The sequence below is a fragment of the Camelina sativa genome, chromosome 9 (genome assembly GCF_030686135.1).
Source record: "Camelina sativa cultivar CO46 ecotype springtype chromosome 9, ASM3068613v1".
In the NCBI taxonomy this organism is placed as follows: domain Eukaryota; kingdom Viridiplantae; phylum Streptophyta; class Magnoliopsida; order Brassicales; family Brassicaceae; genus Camelina; species Camelina sativa.
Genome location: NC_141888.1, coordinates 29,073,876 through 29,090,592, shown reverse-complemented (window position 1 = coordinate 29,090,592; position 16,717 = coordinate 29,073,876). Strand labels below are relative to the sequence as shown.

At 41.9% G+C, this 16,717-nt stretch overlaps 1 protein-coding gene and 2 pseudogenes across 1 annotated transcript; all 3 read left to right on the top strand.

The window, feature by feature from the left end:
* The first annotated feature begins 5,548 nt into the window (after window positions 1–5,548).
* Window positions 5,549–6,181, top strand: LOC104715577 (putative F-box protein At3g52320). The gene has a single exon (XM_010432972.2). It carries the CDS (start codon window positions 5,549–5,551, stop codon window positions 6,179–6,181), a length of 633 nt encoding a protein of 210 aa, XP_010431274.2.
* Window positions 6,182–7,217: 1,036 nt separating this feature from the next.
* On the top strand, window positions 7,218–8,429 carry LOC104715576 (putative F-box protein At3g52320 pseudogene; annotated as a pseudogene).
* Window positions 8,430–11,231: 2,802 nt separating this feature from the next.
* Window positions 11,232–13,862, top strand: LOC147938942 (uncharacterized; annotated as a pseudogene).
* The last annotated feature ends 2,855 nt before the right edge of the window (window positions 13,863–16,717 follow it).

Genomic DNA, 16,717 nt, shown 5'->3' with positions numbered 1-16,717 from the left:
GGTGGCTACAAAGTAGGAGATTAGGGCACCACATCAACACGCACACGTCAACATCGGGGAACCAAGGGCATCAAATCTGTTATGGAGAGCGACCTGTTGAGCTGTGCACGCCGTGCGTTTAAGAGTAGGTGTCGTACGGTTTGACTGTGTCAGCGCCTTGTTACCGTTGCAAGATATAGAGGTGGACTTGGTAATGGGCTCGATAATGTGTTTGAAGCCCATCTCAGTTGAGGTCTTAAGAGATTCAAAAGCAGAAGAGGAGATACCTTCTGTTTGAACTGCAGGGTCTTGGTTAATACACCCCCTCAAACTTGGAGTGGGAGGTAAGACAACGCCAAGTTTGTACCGCAGATCAAAGTATGGCTGCTGAGGAAGAGATTTCGTGAATATGTCAGCAAGTTGATATTCAGCAGGAACATGCTTGACCACCAAAGCTCCCAAGGCCACTCGTTCTCTAACAAAGTGAAAGCCGACATCAAAAGACTTGGAGCAATTGTGCATTGCAGGATTAGCAGTCAAGTAAGCAGCATATAAATTGTCACAATATAGTTCAAGTGTGATTGGTTGAGAGACACCAGTTTCTCGAAGAAGCAGATATATCCACTTTAGTTCTGATGCAGCGATAGAGAGAGTCCTGTATTCAGCTTCAGTCGAGGATCTAGAGACAGTGGGGTGGCGCTTGGCAGACCAACTGATGATGTTTGAGCCAAGGAAGGTGCAGAAACCACCAACAGACCGCCTTGTTTCTTTACAATTAGCCCAGTCACTATCACTATACGCGCGAAGTGTGGAATCAGTACAAGAGTAAATGTTGAGTCCCATACTGACTGTGCCTTTGAGATATCGCAGGACCCTCTTAAGGAGATAAAAATCAGCTATTGAAGGCGAGTGCATTTTCTGGCATACGAGATTCACAGCAAACTGCATATCGGGTCTAATTAAGGTGAGATACTGAAGCTTGCCAGCTAGGCTTCGAAAATAAGTCGGATCAGTGAAAGGGACTTCCTTTCCATGCACTTTGTCGAGTTGCAGAGGTAAAGGAGTAGGCATTGGAGCGCAATCAGCCATGCCTGCAGCGACCAACATATCCATAGCATACTTTTCCTGATGAAGAAAGAGTCCCTCAGAGTGATAATGAGCTTGTATGCCCAAAAAATATTGCAGACCTCCCAAATCTTTCATTCTGAATTCCTTGTTGAGATGAGCCAGCAGAGTACTAACGAGTATAGGATTGTTACCAGTCAGAAGCATATCATCGACATAAAGAAGAAGGAACATCATGTCATTTCCTTTGAGATAGGTGAACAAGGAAGCATCAGCATAGGTGCATGTGAACCCAAAATCAAGAAGGAAAGTGCTGAACTTATCAAACCAAGCTCGAGGAGCTTGTTTTAGGCCGTAGATTGCCTTGTTGAGCTTACAAATGTAGTCTGGCTTGTCTTTGTCCTCAAACCCAGGGGGTTGGTGCATATAAACTGTTTCCTTTAAGTCTCCATGTAAGAAGGCATTCTTAACATCAAGTTGTTTGATGGTCCATTTGTGAACAGTTGCTGTATGCAAGATTGAACGCACCGTAGCAGTTCTTATCACTGGACTATAAGTTTCCATATAATCAACATCTTCCTCTTGTTCATAACCTTTAGCCACTAATCTCGCTTTTAATCTATCAAGAGATCCATCTGCCTTTAGTTTTGCTTTAAAAACCCATTTGCAACCAAGAGGATTTGGACAGACTTCAAGAGGAACTAAATCAAATGTTCCAGTCTCATGAAAGGGTTCGACTTCCTCCCCCATTGCATTAGTCAAACCTTCATCCTTGAGAGCGGTTTTCACAGTTTTTGGCTCTGGATAGCTGCTTTTAACTGTGAACAGAGCATATCTGGGATTTGGCTTGACAACACCAGATTTAGCTCTTGTAACCATAGGATGAACAGAATCAGTGGCTGGCACAGGGAATGTAGATGTAACCATAGGCTCAACAAGTACAGCTTCTGTAACCACAGGGACTTTGGTATCACAGTCATCATCATCATTGTCAGAGTCGTGAGACGAAGAGTTTGAGGGGATATCTATAGCGGTTGTTTGTAATGGCGAAGAGGAGTTGTTTACTGTAGGAGGTATGGTAAGCTCCTCAGTAGACTCCAAAACACTCTCCCCACGAACATTACAAAACTCATGATTCTCTGGACAAACAGCAGACCTTTGTGGAACTGAAGCTGTTATTAGGGCTGCAGTAGAGTTTTGAACTACAGGGCCTGGTGAAGTGAAGCTTCCCTTCCAGGATGAAAGCAAAGGAGTATCATGTGGAGATAATTTCCTGCTGAAGACGTCGACAAAAGGGAATTTAGACTCATCAAACAGTACATGTCTGTTGAAAAAAACTTTTCCTGATGGTGGATGATAGCAGCGATAACCTTTGTACTTTTCATTGTAACCGATGAAAACACACAGAAGCGATTTAGGATCAAACTTGTTGCGAGAGTAGGGGCGAAGATATGGGTAGCACACACAACCAAAGAAGCGAAGCGATGTATAAATTGGTGGTTTTCCCGTAAGCATCTCATAAGGACTCTTCTTATCAGGCAAAACTGAAGATGGAAGAAGATTTCCAAGAAACGTCGAGGTAAAGAAAGCTTTGACCCATAAATGATGTGGAAGTTTCCCTTGAAACAACATAGATAGATCGAGTTCTGTAATATGGCGATGCTTCCTCTCTGCAAGACCGTTTTGCTGCGGAGTGTAAGGACACGAAACTAGTTGTTGAATGCCACAGTTACTTAAGTGTGCAATGAACTGATTATTCATAAATTCACCCTCTCCATCACACTGAAACATAACAATTTTCTGCTGAAACTGATTTTCGACCATCTTTTGAAATTATAAAAACACAGGAAATCAGTCAGATTTAAGACGCAGAGGATAAAACCATGTAAACCTTGAATAGTTGTCAATGAAGATTACATAGTAACGAAAACCCTGAGTCGAAACCACTGGAGAAGGTCCCCATAAGTCACAGTGGATACGCTCTAAAGGTCTACTAGAAACAAAAGCAGAGGAAGTAAGAGGGAGTTTGCTAATCTTTCCCATCTGACAAGCATCACATAACCGATGACTCATCTTATTAATAACTATGGCCTTATTTTGTGAAAGTTGTTGAAGAACATCTTGATGAGGATGACCTAGCCTCATGTGCCACACCTCATCACTTGTAGCCTGTTGTCTCGCAGAGTAACACGCCATGAACCGAGGATTCTTCAACAGATACATATCCTTACGTCTGGGACCGCTGGTGAGGTGCTGCCTTGTCTGTTTGTCCTTAATAATCACAGCATCAGAATCAAACTAAATTGCACAAGGATAATCAGAAGTGAGTTTTGAAACAGACAATAGAGATTTTGTGATACCAGGACAAACTAAGACATCTCGTAAGGGCAAGTTACCTTGACTACTTGGCAACACAGATGAACCGATGTGAGTAATAGGCAAAAAAGCACCATTACCAACAATGACAGAGTCCTCATCGCTGTATGGTTGAGCTGTCTGCAGCTGAGTAGTGGAGTTTGTGATATGAGCTGTAGCTGCAGAGTTAGGATACCACTCAGTTCCAGTTTGAATGTTAGGACCAGAAACGTGCATTGCAGTGAGTGCTTGTGTCAAGTCTTCAGCCTGATAGGAGTGATCAAAACGTTTGTAACACTTAGCAGCAGAGTGACCATATTTGTTGCAGATCTGACAAGTAGGGCGTGTTTCGGAGTTAGAGGAAGAGCCGTGAGAAATTTGTTGATGGAAACCTCTTCCTCGGGTTGAATAACTTCCACGACCTCGATATCCACCAGACCGACCACGAGACTGACCATGACCACGAGTTGAGTATCCTCTATCAGTAGTGAAAGCCAGATGAGGAGATACTGACGAACCAGCATAGCGTTGAATCTTATCATCAAAGTTAGTCAGTTTGATCACAACATCATTGTACGTCAATGGAAAGGTATCCATTTGACTTTCAATAACAGTAGCTATAGACTCATATTCCTGACCTAACCCATGAAGAACTCCAAATTTTTTTTCATTTTGAGGAACAGAGTAGCCAATAGAGTGTAGTTGATCACAGATCTGCTTAATAGAGTTGAGATACTCAGCTAAAGGTTTTTCAGCCTTCTCAATAGAGTAAAGACGACGCTGAAGGTCACTTTTCCTAGAGGCAGAGATGTAGTTGTATTTCTTGGCTAGAGAGAACCATACCTCTCCAGAAGTTTGAAGACCATACACAGATCTGAGAGCTTCTTCCGAGAGAGAACCAATCAGCCATCCCATAATCTTCTGGTCATTGTGTATCCAAGTGAGGAAATCCGGATTTGGAGCTTCAGTCTGAGCATCTCCATTTTTGACTGTTTTGGTTGCAGGGGGACACGAAGAACTGCCAGTGACATGACCCAGCAACCTCTGATTGTTAAGCCAAGTTTCGAACTGGATTTTCCATAAAAGATAGTTGGAGGAACATAGTTTTAAAGTAACACAATGAGAAAAACATAAAGCGGAAGAATCAAAGTTATCAACCATTGGCGACTGAGCTCTGATACCATGAAAGTAGGAACAGAGAACAAATAGTTAAGAGAAATCTTTATTCAATATTTCTGCTTGCAGAGATACAATGACTATTACAGAGCTTATATAGGGTGGCTACAAAGTAGGAGATTAGGGCACCACATCAACACGCAATCGTCAACATCGAGGAACCAAGGGCATCAAATCTGTTATGGAGAGCGACCTGTTGAGCTGTGCGTTTAAGAGTAGGTGCCGTACGGTTTGACTGTGTCAGCGCCTTGTTACCGTTGCAAGATATAGAGGTGGACTTGGTAATGGGCTTGGTAATGTGTTTGAAGCCCATCTCAGTTGAGGCCTTAAGAGATTCAAAAGCAGAAGAGGAGATACCTACTGTTTGAACTGCAGGGTCTTGGTTAATATCTTGGTTAACAATCTTAACACATAATTTTTTTTATTGTTAAAAGCATTAAGGATAAGTGTTAAAATATATTTAATTACGTACTGTAGAAGGATAAAGAGGGTTTTAATTTATTTTCTGTTTCCAGGGATAAATATAAATTATGAACAAGTAAAATTTGTATATGATTTAGTGAGTTTTATATATCTTGCAAATTACATGTAGTCAGTGCCGGTCCAGCAACATTGGAGGCCCAATACGACAAAAATTGTACTTTAAAAATGGGGCCTTATAATATTTTCTTTTAAATTGTTTTTTTCAATAAGTCTAATGTAATTTTTTAAATGGGGCTTCAACTCAAACCAATTTTTAAAATGAGGCCTCAACTAAAAGCAAATTTTTAAAATTGGGCCTTTTATAAGAAACTAACTCTTAAATTGAAGCCTTCTAATTAAAAAAAAAAAGCAAAAAATCCTTACAAAATGGGCTTCAAAAAATTGAGGCCAGATACCTATGTATCATAGGAATGTGTCAAGGGCCGGGCCTGCATGCAGTATATATCAACATAGGTCTGGAAACACAAAACTGTGAACAAATTAAACAACCATGGGAGCGTCTTTATGTCTTGCCGTAAGGAAAAAGAAAAAGATAGCGAAGGAGACCATTGCCTTACCGGAGATCCCTGAGCAAATGTTGATCGAGATTCTGATAAGACTGCCGGCGAAATCTCTCATGAAATACAAGTGCGTCACAAAGCTTTGGCTTTCCCTTATCGTCTCTCCAGATTTCACCAACCTATTCCTTAAATCCTCACCACGCCGACGTTTGTTCGCGTATATAGCGGATGAAAGACACAGGATCGACAAGTATGCCTTGCTCACATCATCATCATCGAGTCATGATCAGTCAGTCGTCTCAGTGATCGACCAAAATCTGACTATACGGATAATAGGAGGCTACTTTGTGAACGCTGTTCGTGGCTTGGCGTGTTTCAGAGCTGGGAGAAGAGTGCAAATATGTAACCTTCACACGAGGCAGCTTGTGAAATTGCTTATTATAAGATCTCAAGTAAAAGGTAAGAACGTGTGGAACTATTTCGGACATGATCCTGTTCATGATGTATACAAAGTGCTTAGCCTGGTTTGGGAGTTCACTAAGGACCATAGAGTGAGGTTAGAACATCATTTGTTGGTACTTGGAGATGGAGCATTATGGAAAAAGACTCAATGCCTATGTTAGAAAAAAAAGAAACAAAAAGACTAATAATAACCCCAAACCTATGTTGATAATTAGGGGTGGACAAAAAAACCGTAAAAACTAAACCGAACCGAACCATACTGATATAAATGGTTTGGTTTGGTTATGGTTTAATGTAAAAATCCATTTGGTTGTTATATTTATTAACCAACTGGTTTAGTTTTGGTTTGATTAAAAACCGTAAAACTGAATGGTCATTTTGGTTTTGATGAATATTTGGAATATCTTTATATAATTATTATATATGTTTACTTTATATTGTGTTTAATAATATCTTCACTATTTTTTTATTGGAGTTCTAACTATTTGAATTATTTTCTTTGGATTTTACATGGAAGATTTGAGTTTCCGATACTATATTTAGAATCTCTTATTTAAAATTATGTATATCTTATTGATTGATATATTATTTCTATTTTTTGTTTATTTTATGCAATAAACTTAGTTTTTTGTGTGTAAGATTTAGAATAACCTAATTAAACCGTAACCAAATTAAAACCAAACCGAACCGAGATACATATGGTTTTTATATGGTTTCACTCTTAATAAAACCGATAAACCGTAAAACCGTAGAAATCGAATCGTAACCAAACCGATATATATATATATATGGTTTCTATATGGTTTCAATTTTATAAAACTAAAAAAACCGTAAACCGAAAAAACCGAACCAAAACCAAACCAAAAAACCGAACGCCAATGATAGTTGATAAATATAAACTGGTGTGGATATTGATAAATATAAACTGGCTAGATTCTTGGTTAACAATCTTTAACACATAATTTTTTTTTATAGTTAAAAAGCATTATGTAAGGATAAGTGATAAACTATATTTACAACTGTAAAAGGATAAAGAGGGTTTTTAATTTATTTTCTGTTTCCAGGGATAAATATAAAACGTGAGCAAGTAAAATTTGTATATGATTTAGTGAGTTGATCTATATATATCTTGCAAATTACATGCAGTATATATTATCAACATAGGTTTGGAACACACAAATCTGTGAACAAACAACCATGGGAGCGTCTTTATGTCTTGCCGTGAGGAAAAAGAAAAAGATAGCGAAGGAGACCATTGCCTTACCGGAGATCCCTGAGGAAGTATTGATCGAGATTCTGATAAGACTGCCGGCGAAATCTCTCATGAGATACAAGTGCGTCTCAAAGCTTTGGCTTTCCCTTATCATCTCTCCATATTTCACCAACCTATTCCTTAAATCCTCACCACGCCGACGTTTGTTCGCGTATATAACGGATGCAAGACATAGGATCGGCAAGTATGCCTTGCTCATATCATCATCATCATCGAGTCATGATCAGTCAGTCGTCTCAGTGATCGACCAAAATCTGACTATGCGGATAATAGGAGGCCACTTTGTGAACGCTGTTCGTGGCTTGGCGTGTTTCAGAGCTGGGAGAAGAGTGCAAATATGTAACCTTCACACAAGGCAGCTTGTGGAATTGCCTACTATAAGATCTCAAGTAAAAGGTAACAACGTGTGGAACTATTTTGGACACGATCCTGTTCATGATGTATACAAAGTGCTTACCCTGGTTTGGGAGTTCAATAAGGAACCTAGAGTGAGGTTAGAACATCATGTGTTGGTACTTGGAGCTGGAGCAATATGGAAAAATACTCAATGCCACATTCCTCATCATAGTCCTTACACACGAGGTATTTCCATTAACGGTGTTTTGTATTATGGAGCTCGGACTTATGATAACAGATTTATGCTTATGAGTTTTGACTTGAGTTCTGAAGAGTTCAATTTGATTGAATTTCCCAATGTTCCCGGCTTCGGGAGCTTGTGTCAGATCGATCTCATGAACTACAAAGGAAGAGTAGCTATTTTTAACAGTCACAGACTACTTTGGACCCATTCAGCAAGTTCTCTTGTGGATGTTTGGGTTCTTGAAGATGCTGACAAGAGTCAATGGTCCCTCGCCAAGACTAGTGTCTTGCCTGTTTCTCAGATGGATTTTAACGGTTATCAGTTGCATACGGATGGCACTAGTCGCACTAGCCAAGTTTGGTTGAGAAACGGAGATCCCACGCCGAATCAACCCGTTCGCTTTTTCGGTTATGATATAGAGAGGAATGAGATAACTCCAAGGATTGAAGTAAAGCTATCATTGCTTAATAGGTTTAAGAAGACAAAATATTGGTTGTGGACCTTGTGGTCAACATTTTGGGATGATATTGAGAACATCATGTACTTGGAAACCTAAATATAGTAAGTCATTTTACTTTTTTCATTATAAATTTAGTTGATATATACATAAACAAGCAAACGCTACATACACACAGTAAATGCAATGCCTTTTTGTAGCTAAACTTAAGTCGAAGAGTGGAGCTTCATCCTTCGAAGAGAGAGGTAGGCTAAGAGACGGTAGCCTATAACCATAGCTACAAGAGCGCTCACTTCCTTAATCCCACTCTCAATTTCTTCCCCGTTTACGTTTTCCATGATTTCTTGATATTGTACCTTCACTAGGAGCTTGTATGTGTGGTAGTTGAATGACATGAAACATATCCAAGCGATTTGGAACTTTCTGCCAAAGTAAATAAGAGTGTCAATGTAACGCTCCCGAACCACCGTACGGCTGGACAGAACCGCGGACGGCACAAGGACGCTACGTGTTCGGGAACCGCATTCTGGTGGTCCGGTCGAGGGAGGGAAGCTGCAGCTTCCTGACCAGTCTTTCTGGACGCGACTCCGCCCGCGGCCGAGGTTTGCTTAGCTTTTTCAACCTTCGCGGTCCTGGCGTGTTGTGTCGAACCGGACAAGGTCGAGTATCAAATGCAACTTGCCATGTTACCTTAAAATAAATCCGAATATATTACTTAAATAAGTTATTACATTGAAAATAAGTTATCAAGCAATATACATAAACAATCAATACTTCATAGAATGTATAGTAGGAAAATATAGGATTTTTACAAAAACACACAAAACAATTTCCTATCCGGTATCCTAATGTTTGCTCCGGCTCTACACTCAACCTAAGCTACCTGCACAACATGAAACTACAACATGAGTAATCTAAGATTACTCAGTGAGCCTGGGTATCCCTATTTTCCTAGACATGCATTCTATTCTACCCCAAACTATCCCAACTACCCTAACTAAGCAAGCAATCAAATCTACGTAACAGAAACAATGGCGGAAGCAATAAACAATCAAGCAATCAAAGAAGGTTAGTACAATCAAGACTCGACTCAATTAACCTAGACACTTCTATCCTACGCGACACTAAGACGGCTAGAATAGAAACAAGGACTACTTGACTATCCTAGACTCCTAAACCTATTCACCTATGGACCTAGTACGACTAGAATGGAACAAGGGTAACTTGAATATCCTAGACTCCTAAACCTATTCACCTATTCACCTATGGGCCCTCGATAATCTGTTCCGTTCCAAACCTCTGCCCATGCTGAGAGCACAAAGAGAACAGCATGAGTCAACTTTCCACGCTGAAACCACAAAGGTAACCAGCGTGAGCCAACAATAAGCTACAACGTCTTGTAGCGGTCATTCTAGTAGCGAGCTAGACATGACTTTGTCCAGCGCGATTGGTTGCTGAGAACTCTCGCAAGACAACCAAACTTCACTTGGAACAGAAGATCGACTAATCTATCCTAGCTACGACTCGAGAAAAATACCTAATATAATTCAAGAGACTAGCTAAGACAAGTACTACAAATTCAAAGGGTTAGTGAAAAAATAACTCTAAGAACCTAGTACTACACACAAGCAATTCAAGCAAGAAAATCAAGCAAGAAATCAAGCAACAATCAACAAGCAACAATAATGAAAATTCAAGCAACCCAGATTGTACTATATGCATGCAACCTCCCTAACCAATTTTTAAGCAAGTTAAAATTGCAACTAAAAATCTAACCAAATTAATTATGCATGCAAGTCCAAATTTTAAGTAAGCCTAGTTACTAAATGCATCAAGTTCAATTCTCAACATGCATGGTGATTTCTAGCCTAAATTCTATGTGATTAACATAAATCTAGCATGAATCCTACCAATCTAAGCATGCAATCATCTAACTAGTCCTAGCATGAAACCTAGTCTAAATGCAGCAAGCAATAGGTACGTACATGAACCCTAGAGTTCATGCAGCACCCCACGCAAATCTACTACCACAGAACTCACCACAAGACTCACAACGAGTCTGCAGATTGATGTCCAGACTTCACAGCACTACAGATCAGACAACGTTCTTCACACGTCCAGCAGCGACCGTCTGCGTCCGAGCAGCGTCACTTGATCAGCGTCACTCGCTTCGTCTAGCTCCGTCCCGAACAGCGTCTCTCCTTGTCTCCGATAGTGCCTCTCTTTGTCTTAGAGAGCGAGCACACTTAGAGAATTTTGTGGTTTTTCTTCTAAGTTGTGAATGATCAAAATAAGAAGAGATGGCCTTCTTATATAGAGCATTTGGGCGGTGCTTCTTGCCAATGCATGCCAATCACTTGATCTCTCCTTTCTCCTTTGGTGGACACTTGGTGTGCAAGTCTCTTCCAGCCCAAGGAATCTCCTTGATTCCCTTGCATGAATTTGCATTGGTTGATTTCCAAAAGGAAATCTTTTTTTGTCTGCCACTTTTGTTGCATGAGTCTTCATAAGCCAACTTGATGTAGCACAAAGAGTGAAGCCGTGACAAACTCTTCATGGGACTTTACATGTTTGTCACGTGCATGGGTTTTGTCTTTCTAGGATCTTCTTTTATTTTGATAAGTTTGCATCCATTTCTTTAGGCTTATGTTTAGGTGTTTTGCTTTTATCTTCTAGTTTTAGATAAACTCTGCATCTCCTTTAATAAGGAGCATTCACCGTTTCGTTGTTCTCAGTTTTACATAAGAAAATCAATAAAAGCCAAAAAAAGCAATCTTAATTGCCAAAGAGCTTTGTGTTGCTTAGCACTGAGAGGAGTACTCTCACCCCTATTCTTTAGCTTCCGCTACTACACCAGTTGGTATCAGATTCGGAACGTTCTTGGACGTTTTGTCTCTTCCAATGGCTCCTTCGACAAAACCTGTTAAAAACAACCCTGATGATAACCCGGCAGCACCAGTAGGTGAACTCGTGATGGACTGGGAGGCTTTCCAGCAAAGTTTGTTGACTATACAACAAAGCTTGGCTACGATCTTCACTTCCATTCAAACACTGGGCGAAACACTCTCTGCTCGTTTACCTCCTCCACCCGCCGTCATTGGTGAACAAGCCGTGCGCGACAATCTACAACAACAACCTCGTGCCATCAATCCTCGTCAACAAGAGCTAGCTGTTTTTGACGACGGAAATTCCCGACGTGATATGCGTGTTCTTCGTGGTGAGGGGCCTGACACACGATGGGAAACCGGTTTTAAAATTGAGATCCCAGAATTTCATGGCGGTGTACGCGGTGATACACTCCTTGACTGGTTGCTTGCAGTTGAAGAAGTCCTTGATTTTAAACAAGTGCCTCCAGATCGCTGTGTTCCCTTGGTTGCTATGCGTTTTCGCGGTCATGCAGCCTCGTGGTGGAAATAGTTGAAGACAACACGTGAGCGCACCAGAAAAGAACCCATTCGTACGTGGGAGAAGCTACAAACACAGCTCCGTAAAACCTTTCTTCCCCACAACTATGAACGCACAGTCTATAACAAGCTTCAGAATATTAAGCAAGGTTCTCGTTCGGTTGATGATTATGCGGAGGAGTTTTCTCTGTTGTTGACACGCACTGAGATTTTTGATAGTGAGGATCAGTTGGTCTCACGTTTCATTGGCGGCCTTCGTCCACAGCTCTAAGCTGCTTTAGCACAGTTTGATCCAACGTCAATTGCTGAGGCTCAACGTCGTGCAGCAACCTTTGAACAACAACACCGGAACACCAATTGGGGTAATGCGGGAAGTAAAACTCGAAGTTCAGAACAAGGACCGCCCAACAGTGCTTCTTCGTCCAAGGAAACATCAGACGTTGCTCCACCCACAGGACATGCGTCGACAGAGGAGTCACAGCCACGTCGTTCTACACGTCCGAATGCACTTTGCTGTTACGCTTGCGATGAACCTAGTCATCGCCAAACAGCGTGTCCTCACCAAACTCGCCGAGGTTTGTTAATTGAAGACGTTACCGATGGTGATGAGTATGGCACTGCTTACGATTCGTTGGGAGAAGAAGACCATGTTGACAGCTTTACACTTCAACGCACTTCCAGTGATCGTGGACACTTGTTGGTGGTGACGCGAGCTTGTGTTGCTCCACTGCGACATGATTCACAATGGTTGCGAACCAACATATTTCGTTCCACTTGCACTATTCGAGGGAGAATATGTAGTTTCATAATTGATTCCGGCAGTTCGCGTAATGTGATCGCCGAGGAAGCTGTGGAGAAACTGGGACTGCTTCGTGAACAATATCCCACACCATACAACCTTGGTTGGCTTAAGGAGGGAGTTGATATACGTATCTGGCAGCGGGCTCTTGTTCCTTTTTCTATCGGCCAATACTATAGAGATTGCACTTACTGTGACATTGCTCCTATGGATGTAAGTCATTTGCTGTTAGGGAGACCTTGGGAGTTTGATCGAAAATCATTCATGATGTTGCTCAAAATATGTATAGCTTTATTTGGGAGACTCATCAAATCTTGCTCTTGCCGTCCAAGGAACACTCTTTGTCTTCTCCACCTGCTCCACTTCACACCGAGTTGGCTCCACCTCCTACTCATTCCGGCAGTTCTCATGCAATGTTGTGTTCGTTTACAACATTCGCTGCCGAGTTGCAACAAGAAGGTTTTGCTTTTGCTTTGTTTTCTACTCCATCTGTTCCGGTGCTGACCGCTGACAGTCACCCGCAGTTAACCACTGTGTTGCGCGAATTTGAGGATGTGTTCCCCACGGAACTACCAACCACGTTGCCTCCGTTACAAAACATTCAGCACAACATCGATCTTGTTCCTGGTGCTTCCTTGCCAAACCGACCGCATTATCGCATGAATCCTCATGAGCATGAGGAACTACGATGACAAGTTGAGGACCTTCTCCGTAAAGGCCACATACGTGAAAGCCTTAGTCCGTGTGTTGTTCCCGCTTTGCTCATTACAAAAAAAGATGGCACCTGACGGATGTGCGTTGATAGTCTGGGAATAAATAAGATCACGGTCCGCTATAGATTTCCCATTCCTCGGTTGGATGATTTGCTGGATCAGATCGGGAAGGCAACAGTGTTTTCAAAGATAGATTTAAAAAGTAGCTACCACCAAATTCGTATTAGGCCGGGGGATGAATGGAAAACAGCCTTCAAGACTCGTGAGGGGTTGTTTGAATGGCTAGTCATGCCGTCGGGTTGTGTAATGCCCCAAGTACTTTCATGCGTGTTATGAACCAGGTTTTACGGCCATTTATTGGAAAGTTTGTGGTGGTTTACTTTGATGACATTTTAATTTCAGTTCTTCGATAGCGGACCATTGTACCCATTTGCGAGAGGTGTTATTTGTTCTTCGACAAGAAAAGCTGTTTGCCGGTAAACAAAAATGTCAATTTGGAGTCAACGAGGTTCTTTTCCTTGGTTATGTGGTTTTGGACAAGGGCCTAGCTGTGGACAATTCAAAAATTGATGCCGTACGTTCCTGGCCAACTCCGAAGACGTTAACGGAGGTTTAAAGTTTTCATGGTTTAGCCTCCTTTTACAGACGTTTTGTGCACCATTTTAGTACCATCATGGCTCCTATTACAAGTTGTATGAAAGAGGGTAAGTTTGAGTGGACACCTGAAGCTACAGAGGCATTTGCGGTCATCAAGGAGAAGTTAACCACTGCACCTATCTTAGTCTTACCTGATTTTAGTCTCACCTTTGAGCTCCATTGCGACGCCTCTAAGCTAGGTATTGGTGCTGTCTTGAGTCAGTTAGGCCGGCCAGTCGCTTATTATAGTGAAAAACTCTCTGGTGCGTGGTGTCGCTATAGTACGTATGATGTGGAATTTTATGCTATTGTTCAAGCCATTAAGCATTGGCGACATTACCTCGTTCATCGTGAGTTTGTACTTTTCACGGACCATGACACGCTACGTCACTTGGACAGCCAGGCTAAGGTTTCTTCTCGCCATGCGACGTGGATTGCCTTTCTACAACAATTCACCTTTTCAATACGGCATCAATCTGGCAAGACTAATAGAGTGGCTGACGCTCTTAGTCGTCGTCATGGGCTTCTCACCACCATGCATACGTGCGTTCCTGGGTTTGCTTCCTTTCCGGAGTTGTATGCAACCGATCCATTTTTTGGTCGTATATTGGTCGAAGCTCAGCAAGGTCTTTCTGTTGATTACACGCTGCATGATGGTTTTCTTTTTAAGGGAGTGCATCTTTGTGTCCCCGAGAGTAGTCTTCGCCTCCAAATTATTCGAGAGTTGCATCATGAAGGCCACATGGATCTTGATCGAACGTTACAGTTGGTCGTTGCTTCTTATTTTTGGCTCTCTTCGTCGTGATGTTGAAAGATATGTCGAACGGTGTCGCACTTGTCAATTATCGAAAGGGAAAGCTTCGAATGCAAAGCTGTATTTACCACTACCAATTCCTACACAGCCTTGGACTGGTGTGAGCATGGACTTTGTGTTGGGTCTTCCACGCACTCAACGTGGTTATGATTCCATTTTTGTGGTGGTGGATTGTTTTTCGAAAATGGCTCACTTTATCCCTTGCAAGAAGACAACCGATGTGGTCAGTGTGGCAGTGCTCTTTTTTTGGGAAATTTATCTTCTTCATGGTCTGCCCTCTTCCATCGTCTCCGATCGCGACACTCGCTTCCTTAGTCATTTTTCGTGTTCTCTTTGGAAGCTTCTCGACACTGGTCTTAAAATGAGCACTTGGTATCATCCACAGACGGATGGTCAAACGAAAGTTACAAACTGATCCTTGGGCAGTCTTTTGTGGTGTTTAGTTGGTGATCATATCAAGAGTTGGGATGGAAAGCTTTGCCAGGCTGAATTCGCTCACAACCATGCTCTCAATCGTAGTCTCGGTTTAGCCCGTTTCGTGTTGTCTACGACATCGTTCCACGGGTCCTTTGGACCTTACTACTCTCCCGGATAAAACATGACACCATGGTGAAGCTGTTGATTTTGCTAATGATTGCAGGTTGTGCATTCGCAAGCTCATACTAACTTGGAGAAGTCGGTTGCGGCGTATAAGGCTGCTGCGGATGTCAAACGACGTGAGCTTCTCTTTGAGCCTGGTGATTTAGTGTAGGTTGTTATCACCAAAGATCGCATGCCATTGCGTGAGTACAACAAACTGAAGTCGCGTAAGATTGGTCTCGTCGAGGTCCTCGAGCGCATCAATCCTAATGCTTATGGTGTGCAGCTCCCAGACCATCTGAAGACTCACAATGTGTTTAATGTTAAGCATCTCTCTCACTATCGCGGCGATAACGAAGACTCGGTTTCGTGGTCGAACCCTCTCCCACCTGGGGAGACCTGATGTAGCACAAGGAGTGAAGCCGTGACAAACTCTTCATGGGCCTTTAAATGTTTGTCACGTGTATGGGTTTTGTCTTTCTAGGATCTTCTTTTATTTTGATAAGTTTGCATCCGTTTCTTTAGGCTTATGTTTAGGTGTTTTGCTTTTATCTTCTAGTTTTAGATAAACTCTGCATCTCCTTTAATAAGGAGCATTCATCATTTCGTTGTTCTCAGTTTTGCATAAGAAAATCAATAAAAGCAAAAAAAAAGGCAATCTTAATTGCCAAAGAGCTTTGCGTTGCTTAGCACTGAGAGGAGTACTCTCACCCCTGTTCTTTAGCTTCCGCTACTACACCACAACTTCATGAGAAACAATGATTATGTTCCTCCTTTGTCTTCAACAACTTAATGATTACTCCTCAAAGCTTGCATGAAAATTCATTGGTTGATTTCATGAGAACAATCTCTTGGACCGCTAGACAACCGCTCCACAATTTCCGGAATGCTGTTTTGTTGATTCCGCGATTCCGTGCAAAACCGCGTTTGCCGCACGTCTTGTCCGCTATGTCCGAAACTCTCGGTCTCGTCCGCTACGTATGCTAATTTTTGGTCTCGTCCGTTACGTCTCCGTCTGTACCGCATCTTCGTCGTCAGTACCACGTCCTCCCGTCAGTACCGTACTTCTTCGACCGTACAGCAATTTCTCCTATCGTACCATCCCCGTCCAAGTACTTCCGTACTGTCCGTCCGTGTGTACCGCCTCAGGCCGTGGTCCATCGGCTGTCTTCCGACTCGATGATTTTTTTTCGGACTTCCTTCGGTTGTTCTTCTTGTTTTTCTCTTCTTCCTTCGGTAAAAATTTTTGTTTAGATTTTTACCCCTAGGTGAGGGTCATTACAGTCAATTAATGCATTAGAGCTCTCAATTTCCTCATAAAAAAGTTCTTGACTTTAAATTGAAAGCTGAGTATTTTTACCTTCACGAAATAGCCACCAGCGAGCATGAAAGTCATTACTCTTACTGATGCTAAAGTTGTGGCCTTCTTCAGATCCATTAAG

What these genes read in the sequence shown, in the direction of transcription:
- LOC104715577 (XM_010432972.2), top strand. Translation starts at nt 5,549, where the DNA reads ATGGGAGCGTCTTTATGTCTTGCCGTAAGGAAAAAGAAAAAGATAGCG.